The sequence below is a fragment of the Poecilia latipinna genome, unplaced genomic scaffold, assembly GCF_001443285.1.
Source record: "Poecilia latipinna isolate Pla-1442-1.1 unplaced genomic scaffold, P_latipinna-1.0 Scaffold3486, whole genome shotgun sequence".
NCBI lineage: Eukaryota > Metazoa > Chordata > Actinopteri > Cyprinodontiformes > Poeciliidae > Poecilia > Poecilia latipinna.
The window spans coordinates 31,973-44,276 of NW_015116102.1; the positions used below are offsets into that span (position 1 = coordinate 31,973).

At 48.5% G+C, this 12,304-nt stretch overlaps 1 protein-coding gene across 2 annotated transcripts in view; it reads right to left on the bottom strand.

Moving 5' to 3' along the window:
* The window catches only part of LOC106941071 (sodium bicarbonate cotransporter 3-like), a 19,051-nt gene extending 7,406 nt beyond the window's left edge, over window positions 1-11,645 (bottom strand). The window contains exons 1-16 of one of the 2 annotated variants that reach the window (XM_015024008.1): window positions 11,437-11,642; window positions 10,024-10,105; window positions 8,796-8,936; window positions 8,584-8,722; window positions 7,691-7,851; window positions 7,233-7,421; window positions 4,405-4,511; window positions 3,333-3,380; window positions 2,773-2,930; window positions 2,552-2,639; window positions 2,317-2,463; window positions 1,930-2,033; window positions 1,692-1,866; window positions 1,119-1,252; window positions 570-815; window positions 112-217 (exon numbers count right to left, since the gene is read on the bottom strand). In XM_015024008.1, coding sequence (XP_014879494.1) covers window positions 112-217; window positions 570-815; window positions 1,119-1,252; window positions 1,692-1,866; window positions 1,930-2,033; window positions 2,317-2,463; window positions 2,552-2,639; window positions 2,773-2,930; window positions 3,333-3,380; window positions 4,405-4,511; window positions 7,233-7,421; window positions 7,691-7,851; window positions 8,584-8,722; window positions 8,796-8,936; window positions 10,024-10,105; window positions 11,437-11,490 — 2,079 coding nt within the window. In that variant the 5' untranslated portion in view covers window positions 11,491-11,642. Of the gene's footprint in view, window positions 1-111; window positions 218-569; window positions 816-1,118; window positions 1,253-1,691; window positions 1,867-1,929; window positions 2,034-2,316; window positions 2,464-2,551; window positions 2,640-2,772; window positions 2,931-3,332; window positions 3,381-4,404; window positions 4,512-7,232; window positions 7,422-7,690; window positions 7,852-8,583; window positions 8,723-8,795; window positions 8,937-10,023; window positions 10,106-11,436 lie in introns of both variants that reach the window. The other variant, XM_015024009.1, reaches the window with a different exon arrangement.
* Window positions 11,646-12,304: the final 659 nt, after the last annotated feature.

Below are 12,304 nucleotides of genomic sequence, written 5' to 3' on the forward strand. Positions count from 1 at the left end.
AGTCGCCACCGGGACGCAGTCGCCACCGGGACGCAGTCGCCACCGGGACGCAGTCGCCACCGGGACGCAGTCGCCTCTGGGGGCCGCTGGTTGGGGACCAGAGAGCCGTACCGTCACGTTCAGCTGCTCCCACTCGATGCTTCCTGCTGTCAGGTTCCTGCTGCTCCAGATCTGCTGGACGTCCGCCGAGGCGTTGGAGGGAGCAGAACATCGACATCTGAAAGAGATGCAGACCAGATCAGAACCACCGGACCCGCTCCATCGGACAGACGACATAAATTACTTAAATAAGTACATTAAAAATATTTATGTAAAGAAAATAGAAAAGAAAAAAATTTAAGAAAAATAAAATCTATAAAAACTTTTTAAAAATTAAAGAAATATTTTTAACAATTCTTTTTACATTTTATTTTCTTTTAAGAAATTAAATGAGAAAAAATGAAGTAAATACTAATATCACTAGAAAAATAGATAAAAATACAAGAAATTAAGGAAAAAATTCATTAATTTTATTTTGAATTCAATGAAAGGAAACAAATGGATTAAAAAAGTGAAGGCCCGCCCCTCACGTGTAGAAGGTGAGGTTGTTGAGCTGGTTGTGCAGGTTGACGGGGAACTTCTTCCTCATGTCGACCAGCTTGGCCAGAGCCTCGTAGATGAAGATGATGCAGATGAGGGCGGCGAAGGCTTCCTCAGTGAAGCGGGTGATGTAGCAGACCAGAGAGCTGGCGTCCGTGGCCACCAGCAGGACGCACAGGAAGGCCGTCCACAGCCCGATGCTCGTCCGCAGGGACAGGTAGGACAGATCGTGATTCCTGGGGACAGACAAAGAGACGTCACACTTCACCAGGAAGCCATCTTGGTTCTTCTGGGTTCAGAACCAGAGCAGCCAACAAACCAGGTGTTTATGTAAGAGTTATGAAACAGATTTAATCCTCAAACAAAAGGATTAAAAGTCTAAAAGCTCCAGAAAATCAACAACAGAGGAATTAAATCCTAAAAGTTCTGATAATCTGTGACCCGTTTAGCTCTTATTTAACAGCCTGAAGGCTCAGACACGAAGCGGCCAACAGGGGGCGCTGCCGTTCAGCTCAGAAACAGCTGCGGTTCAGACTCACTCGCAGAAATGGAAGAGAATCTTCTCGAACACCAGAACCGGGCCGGTGCTGCCCAGGATGGTGAGCGGCTGGCCGGCGAACAGGGAGTAGGCCACGCCCGTCATGGACGCCCCGAACAGAGACTCCATGGTGCCCTGCAGAACCGAGGAGACGTTACTGCAGAGCACGCCGCGGGAAAAACATCAAGAGGTCCCACAGAGATCTCTAATGGTCCCTAATTATGGTCAAACATTTTATAACTTATTTTTTCACATTAAATTATTTTTATACTTTATTATTATTACTACTATTATTTATATCTGGCTGTTTCCTGCTGCCCATCTCTTAGCTCAGTGTTTTTCAAAGTGGGCGCCACCAGAGGGCGCTGTGGGAGCCTCAGAAAGCCACAATATTTTATCTAATAATAAACTTTTCTACCACAGAACTCATGGTCATCTAAAACCAGAAGGTTAGCATTTATGCTAAATGGATGTAAAAATAATGGATTAGTGAATATAAAACATTCTGACGTTTACATATGTTGTAGCATTGACTGTGGGTTTGCTGTGGGGGTCAGAGGTCTGGGAACCTTACTATTCTGCCGTGGGTGGTCTCCCCCAGCAGGCCGCCGAAGGTGACGACGGGCGACATGCAGGCGCAGTACAGGAAGAGGACAGACGCCAGGCACTGCAGACTCAGCGCGTCTTTGATGTCACTCCAGTAGAACGGCACTTTCCTCCGAACGTCGTTCACCAGGCCTCCGAAGATCCTGTTGAGTTAGATCAGGTCACCTGAGCAACACACACACACACACACACACACACACACACACCTGCCCGTCCGCTGCAGCTCTGGGCCCGTGTGATCCTCCGTCTCCTTCACAGACTCTGAGCAGTGGGCGGAGCCATTAGGCTGCGCCGCCATCTTCCTCTTCTCCTGCAGACACAGATGGGACGCTAAAAACACGGACGTTGCTGCTCTTAGACAGAAATATGCTAAATCAGAAGTTATAACCTTTCTAGCTTAGCGTCCGTTTTAGCATAAAATACAATTATGCTACAAAAATGTAATTTATGCTAAAATGGAAGTTATGTTAGCAAGTTTATGGTTTCTTAAATTTGTTATAGTAAAATTTCACAGAATACTAAAACAGAAGTTCTGCTAGCTAGTTTATCATAACTTTACAGGTTATGATAAACCTCGGTAGGCGGGTTCTCACCTGAGACGGGACGTTTTTCGGAGGCTCGATCCGGATGCTGGGGTCCCACTCGCCCGGCGGCAGAACCGTGACCTGGTCCAGGAACTCGTCGATGCCGGACAGCAGGTCGTTCCGGTCCTTGGCCTTGTACGCCACATCATGGAAGACCTGCGGCAGAACCGGGGAGGTTACAGAGGGTTCCTCTGTTTGGGTCGCACCAGAACCAGACCAGAACCCCCTGCGTCGCTCAGCTCACCTCGTCGGTCATCAGCGTGGCGATGGAGCGTCCGATCTCGTGGTACTGCAGGCCTTTCCCGAACGGACCGAGCAGCAGGAACAGAAACCTGAAGCAGAACCAGAGAGACGCTTCAGAACTCCTCATGGGTTCTGGTTCATAAGCAGCTTCTGGTTTCACTCTGTGGGCTTGAAATGGACCAGAGTTGCCATGGGAACCAAGCCAGCAGGTTCTGATCTCACCTGGTCGGTACCGGAACTTCAGTGAGGCCCGTCAGCAGCACGGCCGGCGCCAGGCGGACGAAGGCGATGATGGGCCGCTCCAGGAAGTCCACCTCTCCCACCAGGACGTTGGAGGCTTCGGCGCCAGGCGGGATCTTCTTCATAAAGTTCATGTCCACCTGGAACAGAACCAGAACCAGAACTCAGACTCCTGGACCGGATCCTGATACTGCTGCCACGTTACTCCTGTTCCAGTCAGAACCATGAGCCCCTTCAGAATCAGCTCAGGTCCAAACAAACCGAGGAACTCAGCTGGACCACTGAAATCATTCTGACTAATTTCAGAAAAACATCTGAAACAGGAGGAACATGTCAGGACTACTTTCAGAGGCAGACTGATACGGCTTCAGGTGGAGTGCTGTTGGGTCCGATACGTCCCAAAACCTGAGGTAAAAACACAACGTTTGATTGGTGACATCAAAATCACAGCCGACAACAATCACTGAAACGACAGCGAGCATCGACCAATCACAGAGCACCAACCACGACACAGGCCACTGATTGGGTGACAGGTGACTTACTGCGGGCTTCCTGTCGGCCGCCGGCAGCAAACACACACAGTTACAGTCCTGCAGAGAGACGAGCCATCACCCTCCAACACATTGACTGGACCGTCCCTGGAAGGTCCCGCCCCCAGATCCACTGTTCAGAGTTTAAATACAGGAAGTTGGACTTTGTCCGACCCAGATATCGTCCGGATTCCATCTCCAGTTTTTCCACCATTCTAGTTTAACAGGATTTTTTCAGCTGATGGTTCTGACCCGGTGGAATAACCAGAACCTTTTGGATTTAACCAGTCTCTCCATCGAATCGTAGGTTTTTCTGTCTCCCACCACTGGAGGACTTCCCGTTTCCTGTCCAATGAGAGCCCAGAGAGCAGAGAGACACGCCCACTCTTCTTCCCTCCTGTCAGATTTCAGCTCTGATTGGTTCTGGAGAACCCAGACCTGAAGGCAGTGTTAATCTGTCCCTCTCTGGACCCGGAAGGTTCTGATGATGGAGCTTGAGGACTCGGTTCCATTTGGGTTTCTGGTTCTGATTCCAGAAGAAGCAGGAATCGCCATTGGAAACAGTGACTCAGCAACTTTTTCTTTATTTTAAAATGTTTGCAATGACATAAAGAATCAAGCGTAACCATGGCGATAAATGCAGGACTATTGGTCAAATTGAGTTTACAAAATAACAATCAAAAAATAAACAAAGCTAACATCGGAGCTGTTCTAAAAATAAAACTAACAGAATTATGATTCTACTTCAGAATTAGTACAAAATGTCCTAAAATGCATTAAAAAAAAATAAAAACCCAATCAGCCGTCAGTCGGCCTCCATTTTGTAACAGTACGGAATGTTCCGCCGTCGCCATGGAGACGGGAATGTTCCGCCGTCGCCATGGAGACGGGAATGTTCCGCCGTCGCCATGGAGACGGGACGAGCAGAAAAAAACAAAACGGAGGAAGCTACGAAAATGAAGGATTCATTTGGGTTTTACCAACAAAATATGAATAATTTTGTTACTAAAAACATTCTGAATTGAACCAAAGATTCCCACTGACTACAGAACCGGGCCTCCAGAACCGGGCCTGTGCTGCTCACCTTGCTGAAGTCCACGGTGCTGTTCTCTCGGCTGCCGGCGCCGATCCGGCTCTCGCTGATCTTGTTGTCCAGGTTTCCTGGAGCCGACTGTGGTGACGCCAGCAGCCCTGCAGACACCCACAGTCAGATTCACCGGGCCGGAACCAGAACCAGAACCAGGTTCTCTTTCAGTCCACGCTGGAGACACTTCAGTATTTATTCATTAAATCTATGATTTATCATCATTTCATCTTTTCACCAGAACCAGTTTGAGATGAACCTCATCTGAGGGTTTATCTCTCAAAGAATGACCTTTGACCTGGTCAGGGGAGCTTTAAGGGAGGGCGTTCACTTTACACACTAGTTAAAACTTTTTAATTTAATTTTGATTTCAACTCTGCTGCTCTGATACTTCGTCTGACAGCCGATCTGAACATGAAGCTCACAGGGCAGGCAGTCAAACACACACACTCACACACACACACACACACACCAGAGTCCAGTTACAGCTCAGTGGACACCCTGTCAGGGCGCTGGAACGCTCGCTCTACCCGACTCCTGAACTTTAAATCAGAGCAGAGGAACTGGACCGAACTGAACCGGATCGGTCCAACGAGGTTTGTGCTGAGTGAGGGGAACCGGTCCAGGAAGCCGCTGACTCTGCTGGCCGTCACGCTCTGACTACTTCCTGTTTGTTTCAGAGCGACCTCAGTGATGACGAGTCAGCGCTCCAACTGGTTAACTGACCGGTTCTGGTCGGTACTGAACGACTCATTAATGGACCAGGTTCTGTGACAGCTGCAGCTCTGAGGTGTAATTTGTCTGACAGTAGAAGAGCCCTGCCTACATCTCCCAGAATCCCGTGCGGTTCTGGAGTTCAGTGAATATTGTATAAATGTTCTATCAGATGTATTATCGGTTCATGCTGATCATGTGTCAGTTATTGATTTATAGTCCAGGCCTCAGCTGATCCCAACCAGTGAAGGAGGTTCATTGGTCCCCAGATGACCTCTGACCCCAGGCCTGGTGTTAGGAGCAGCAGCTTCATGCCTCTTATTGCCTGTTTGGCTCTCAGGAGCGCCATCATTCATGTGAAGGTGCTGCTCCTCCTCCGGAGGGAAAACCACCACCTGGATCCGCCTGCCAGCGTCTCTGACGCCGAGTGGCGGTGCGGCGCTCCTCCTGAGGGGGTGGGGTCCAGAAGGGGCGGGGCCAGTCCGGGAGGGCAGGGCTCCGACAGGTGGCGCTCCTGGAGGCACAGTGCGGACGTGTTGGGAGGCAAGGAGGCGGGGCCAGAGAGGAGGCGACCAAACAGGAAGGGCGCCTGTGGGGAGGGGGGAGGAGCGGCGGAGGAGGGAGAGGCGAGAGGAGGACACCCCCTCCCCTGGAGAGAGGAGGGACAGGAAGAGACGCCGACGTCAACAGAGTCATGCTAACATGGAAACCAGCAGGAGGCTCTGGGTTTCCATGGAAACCGCCTCACTTCCCATCACTGGGATAAAAGCAGCGGGTTTGAACGTCGGTCAGAACGGAAATGTTCCCACCTCAGAATTAATCTGGATTCGGTGCAATAGATTATTTTCCATCCTAGGTCTGATTGGATTATCAGAGATTAACTGGAACCAGCTGCAGGCCGGGCCAGATTAACAGCAAACGCATTAATACACGTTGGCATAATCAGGAGTTACGACTTTATCCCGAAATTATCGCAACTTTCTTGTACTTCATGACTATTCTCTTATTACAATTGCTCTCATAAACGACGTTATTCTCATATTATAGTAGCTTCATTATGGTGATATTGCTGTAATATTAGTTATTCTCATATTACGACTTCTCACATAACTTTATTCTTGAGATGAAAGAAAGACATTTTTTTTAGCCTGAACCTTATAGTCACAAAAACTTGTAACTAATATTGCTAAAGCAGCGCCACAAAAAACTGACAACTTTTGCTTTTAATTATATTTATAAATGAAATAAAAACCGTTTAATGCCAACAATGTTCATATAAACAGAAAAATTATTTTAATGTTTGCGTGTAAAGATCGAGGTTCTGATCGAGTCCAAACCCCTGAAGCTCCAACATGGCGGCTCTGCTCTGTCAGCAGCTGGTTGTTAACCGTCCAATCAGCACGCTGGTTAGTGCCAACCAATCAGAAAGCAGCTTCTGCTGATCATTAAACACTCAGTTAGTGAATCAGAGACCAACACGCATGTTCATGCAACACGTCACACCAGAGGCCCGACGCACCAATCAGATCGCAGACTGAACCAAACTCTGCCCGGCGACTCAGATCTCAGGGAGAAAACAGAACGTCAGGTTTGGGTCGGAACCAGAGGAAACTAAACGGTTTGGCCTGTCACCATAACAGATGCTGCTGGACGATAAACTGCCCCAGAAGTTATCGCGATAAACGATAATATTGAGACCATTTTCAAATAATATGATTGTAATAGCATTAAAATGCAAGAACACTCTCTAAAACTTTAAATTCAAATGAACATTTAACATGGGAAAACTTTTTAAATATAACAAATGATTAAACAAACAAATTAAATGGATTATGAAGTTAAAAACTGTCCTACCAAAAAAGGTTTAGTTGAGGCCAAAACCCCATAGAAGATGAGCGACTTCTATTATCCAGCTAAATCAAGAAAATGTTTTCATTTATAATCCCATTAATTGATTTATTGCAACAGGCCTAATGGATAAATACAGACGGTGGAGTGCATGGTCTTAAACGGGACCAGAACCGGAGGGAGGTTCTAAACCCGACTGGGTTCTGTAGGTGGAACTGCCAGGTTTGAGCTGACGTTCAGGGATGGCAGCAGCGCCGCAGCCTCACCGTTGCGCTCCAGCAGCGTCGAGTCCGAATGCTTCTTGCCTATGTCTGCGAAGGAGCGGACCAGCGGGATGCGGTTGCTCAGCTTCTTCTCGTTCTGGTGATGGTGGCGTTTCAGCAGAGCCTCCCTCACCTTGTCCTGCTGCTCCGCCTCCAGCTGGCCGGTCGCCAGCATGCTGTCGATCACCATGTCTGGGAGGGGGTCGCCGCAGGGCGTTAGCATGTCATTAGCATGTCATTAGCACATCGTCAGAACGTTGTCAACACGTTTTTAGCATGTTGTTAGCACATCATAAGCATGTCATTATGTATTTAGTGGGTGGTTAGCACATCATCAGCGCCTTGTTAGCATGTCATTAGCATGTCTTTAGCGCATCATTGGCATGTCGTTACCGCGCTGTTAGCATGTTGTTGGTGTGTCCCCAGCCTGTCATCAGGTTAGCATGTGGTTAGCGTCTGACCTGCGATCTCGTCGATGCAGCCGGCCCTCATGTCCAGCAGCACGGTGCCGTTCATTATGCAGGAGCGAAGCTCAAACAGGCTGTGCAGCGACAGCGTGGCGACGTACGGCTTGCTCCAGCGCTCGCCGCCGTCCTCCACGTCTTCCTCGAACTTCAGCCACCTGGACACAAACATGACATCATCACCAACTTCCTGTCTGCTCCTCCTCAGCCTGGCTGGTAGGGGAACCCGATCCGTTCTCCAGGTTCTGTTTGGTTCGCCCGTCCAACGCCTCGTCAATCTGATGGTCATGTGACCCGGTGGCCTGAAGCGAGACTAAACCCAGAATCCAGAAGACTTTAACCGCCACAGCTGGGAAATAAATTCAGGAGCAGCAGCTCGTCATGATGAGAAGCAAGCATGAGATTTCCATCTCGTCTTCGATCTCGCTTAACGAGGAAGTAATCTGAACAAGTTCAGCGTCTGTCTGAACCAGAAACTCCTGTTTCCATGACTTTTGCCTCTCATTGTAACAGGTTCAGAATCTGGTTTTAATGACGTCAGCGTCTGATTTTGTCATTTTAAGTTGTCATTTAAACCAGCTTTTTAATAAAATCTGGTTTTGCTGCTGATTTTAGAGCTGCGGCAGTCTGTAACGTTTCTGTAAGTCTGAACCAGAACCAGCAGAAGCCCCGCCCTCTTTCATTCTTCTTCTCTCCAGAACGTCATGTGACCCGGTCAGCTTCAGGAGCTGATCCAGATCCCAGCTGCCGCACACCTCACCGCCGACTCCCTGCCCTCCTTCCTGCTCCACCCAAACATCATCATCAATCTACAGCAGAGTTCTCTGAATGCTCTGCTCGGTCTGATTGGACCGATTTACCGGATCAGAACCACTCAGAACCCGGCTCACCTGGCCGTCTCCTTCCACACCTGGACCTCTCCGTCCCTGAAGGCGAGCTCATCCAGTTCGGTGAACAGGTCGTGGGGGATGTGTTCCTCATCATCGTCTTCGGTGCCGAGGAGGAACTGGACCCTCTGGGACGGCGTGTCTGCGGCAGGAAGTCAGACTCTTCATCATCCTCATCAGATGTGTCTTGACACAGGAATCGGATCGGTACCGACCGTACGACGGAGACTCCCGGCCGTCCTCGTGGTCATCCCGGTCCCGCCGCCTGCGGTGATGGCGGTGTCCGCGGTGCCGGTGCCGCCTGCGGCTCTGCCGGCCCAGTGGGACGTGAACGCCGACGTACACGGCTCTGTGGCCTGGCAGGAGAACACACACACACACACACACACACACAAACACACACATGTTCACAGGAACAACAAATATCCACAAATACTAACATGAAACCCAGCAGAACCAGAGTTCTGATCCGGTCCAACAGGATCAAGTCCCGACACATTTGGGTGAAATTTTATTTTTTTTATGGAATAAACTCCCATCTGCTTTATGACTCTGATGTTTAATTCTGTTTGATGCCTTTTCTTTCTAATCGTAATTTTCGATCAGAATAAATTTATTGGCAAAGACTGAGGCACAAACTTCAGTTCCATCATAAATATTTACATTTACAGGAAATAAAATACATAGATGCATTTTCAGCCATTCTTCAACATAATAAATAGTTTTGCATCTTGTTTTGAAGTATTCTCCTTTTTTTGTTAGCATTTTAATAAATTTTCCACCTAGTTTGTACAAGTTTTGCATTTTTTATTACAGTTAGAAAGAAATAAACTTGGAGAAAATGAGATCCTTTATGACTTTAAATAATAAAATAAACCATGAAACGGACTTTTAGTGAAAGTGGAGCAGAAAATGAAGCTCCAGGAAACAGTGAGGTTCCTGATTAAAGTAAATTAAATCAAAGTTTCCAGAAGAAAAAATAAAAGAGTTAAAAGTTTTTTATGTTTAATGTAACAACCCAAACAGAAACGTTTTGTTTAAACCCAGACAGTGGAAATACGGGCGGAACGATTCGCTCCTTTCTGTTTTGGGTGCAAATAAGGGCTGCTGGGGTGTGTGTGTGTGTGTGTGTGTGTGTAATACCTTGTGGGGATGATTTTCCTGACATATACCACGTCGTGGGGACCAATTGCTCCTTGTGGGGACCGGAGCCTGGTCCCCACAAGGGGAAACCCTGTTTTTGAGTCAGGGGTCAGAGTTAGGGCTAAGGTATGAATTGAGTTTTGGTTGGTTAGGGTTAGGAAAAGGGTAAAGGTCAGGTTTAGGCTGTAGAAATGAATGGAAGTCAATGGAAAGTCCCCACAAAGATAGCAACACAAACATGTGTGTGTGTGTGGTGTGTGTGTGTGTGTGTGTGTGTGTGTGTGCGCGCGCATCACTCACTCTCCAGTTCCTCTTTCTCAAAGTTTGTGTGCAGGGTGGTGCTGGTCTTGCCCTGGTCCAGAACAGCCTCCTCATCGTTTCCCTGCAGAGAAACAAAGACGATGAAACATTTTCCACTGGAGAATCAACGCCGTCTCCTTTTGCCTTCAGCCTTTTCTCTCCGACTCACTGAGACAAACTAAACCAAATGGGGAAAACAGAGTGGAGTTAATGGGAATGCATCCCAACATCCATGTGTAAACACGGTGGAGGCAGCATCATGCTGTGGGCTTATCCAGCAGTCCAACTGGAGCTGCAGCCTCATAACCTCCAGTTCTTTAGCTCTGAAAGCTGGACCAATCACAGCCCTCTGTTCGCTGCTGAGCCGCAGGAAGGGGGCGGGCTCAAGGGACTCGGCAGCCAATCAAAATGCTGGGATCAGACATCTGGAGTTTGTTTCATTTTTAAACTGACAAATTTAAATTTAAACTAAATAAATGAATAAAAAACAAAAGATAAAAATAAAAGTAAATAATTCAGCCAGTAAAACCAGTAGAACCAGGGCGCTTTGATGAGAATAAAATGTGATCAAATAAAATTAGAAACAACCTGACAGTGAAAAGCAGAACAGATTCCAGTTCTGGATCAGAACCAGAACCACATCCAGCAGATTAGCTGCTCCTACATGGTTCTGATCCGAACCATACAACCAGAACATGACGCACCTCTGAGGGTTCACCATAAACCTGAATCTGACTGAAACAAACCCAACAGAACCGAACGGTACCGGGTCAGATTCTGGGTCAGAGCAGCCACACAGACCCAGGAGGTTCTGATTCTGCTCAGGTTCTGTTTCCATCTCCATGTCTGTTGGACTCCAGCTTCCTGGTTCTGGCTGCACAAACCGGGTTCATTTCATTTTTTATTTTATTCTCCATAATAAACTTTTAAAATCTTCCCCCAACATCGGCGCCGCGTCGCTTCATCACTTTAAAGTTCATTTTAGATTCAAAGCTTTGGTCGCCTCCTTCGTTCTCAACGTTTTTGTTTTACTGATCTGTTCTTCAGTTTCTCCCTGGAACCGACAAACAACCGCATCGGAACCAGAACCGGTTCTGGTCGGTTTGATCCAAGATATGATCCAGCCTGGAGGAACCGTGGTTGTCTGCAAGCCTGACCTGTGACCTCTGACCTCAGACCTCCCCTGCTGATGTTTAGAGCAGAGCTGGAGGGCAGCTCCAGCTCCTCTGTTCTTCTGCTTTCTGAGCAGGTCCAGCAGCAGCAGCTGACGTTCTGCTCCGACTCGCAGGACGCTCAGCGGTTCTGGCAGATCTAGACGTTTCGTCTCTACGCTCAGCAGGATGTTTGCTCCTCTCTGCTCTCATTTCCTCAAATGCTGCAACATGAAACTGGAGACGCAGCACAGATACGTACCGAGAGTCCTCTGGCCACGCGCTGAGAGGCCACGTCTGCCCAGAAGTCTCCCATATTGGACCAGAACCAGAACCAGAACTTCGCAGGACCGGACCCAGAACAGAACTGTCTGCTGCAGCTGCGGTTCAGGTATTTATAGCAGAGCGAGTTTCCTCGTCAGCAGCAGAGCCTGACGCTCTGCAGACAGACTGCAGGGGGCGGGGCTTCAGGGCGCCGCCCTCCTGGACAGGAAGAAGGTAAACAGAGCGGACCAGCTGAACTCCTGACCCGGTCCGGTTCACCTGCTGCAGCTGGACTCACAAACAGTTCACTGGAAACGGAGACAAAGAATGACACAGGAAGCTGAGAAGCCAGGCTGACCTCTGAGGAGCTGATTCAGCTAAACTGACCCTGATGATAAATCAGAATAACCAGAGGAGACGTCACACCGGGTGGGAGAGGAGCCACTGGTAGCATGTTAGCACACCTAGCATTAATAATTCCATTCAAAAACTCTTCTTAGCCCAAACAGGAACTAAAACCCAAACTGAGCAGCAGGGCCGGCTGAGGCAGAACCGTTCGCTCCGAGACTCGGCGTCTGCAGAAAGAGGAAACGTTTGGGGAAATGAGTCCCACCCTCTCCTCATCCTAAGCATTGGCCACGCCCCCACGTGTATCTTGGCTCCGCCCACTTTTGGGATATTTCATTCTACATTTGTCAGGGGGAGGGACTAAGCCCCGTCAGGGGCGGGGCTTAGTCCTGTCAGGAGTTTTTAACTCGTCGTTCAAACAGAGCTGCTCTTCAGCGCGGGGCGTTCACTGACCGCACAGAGGTGGGATTTAACAGCGACCAGTTGGACCAACCGCTGAGTTGCTGAGTCCACAAGAA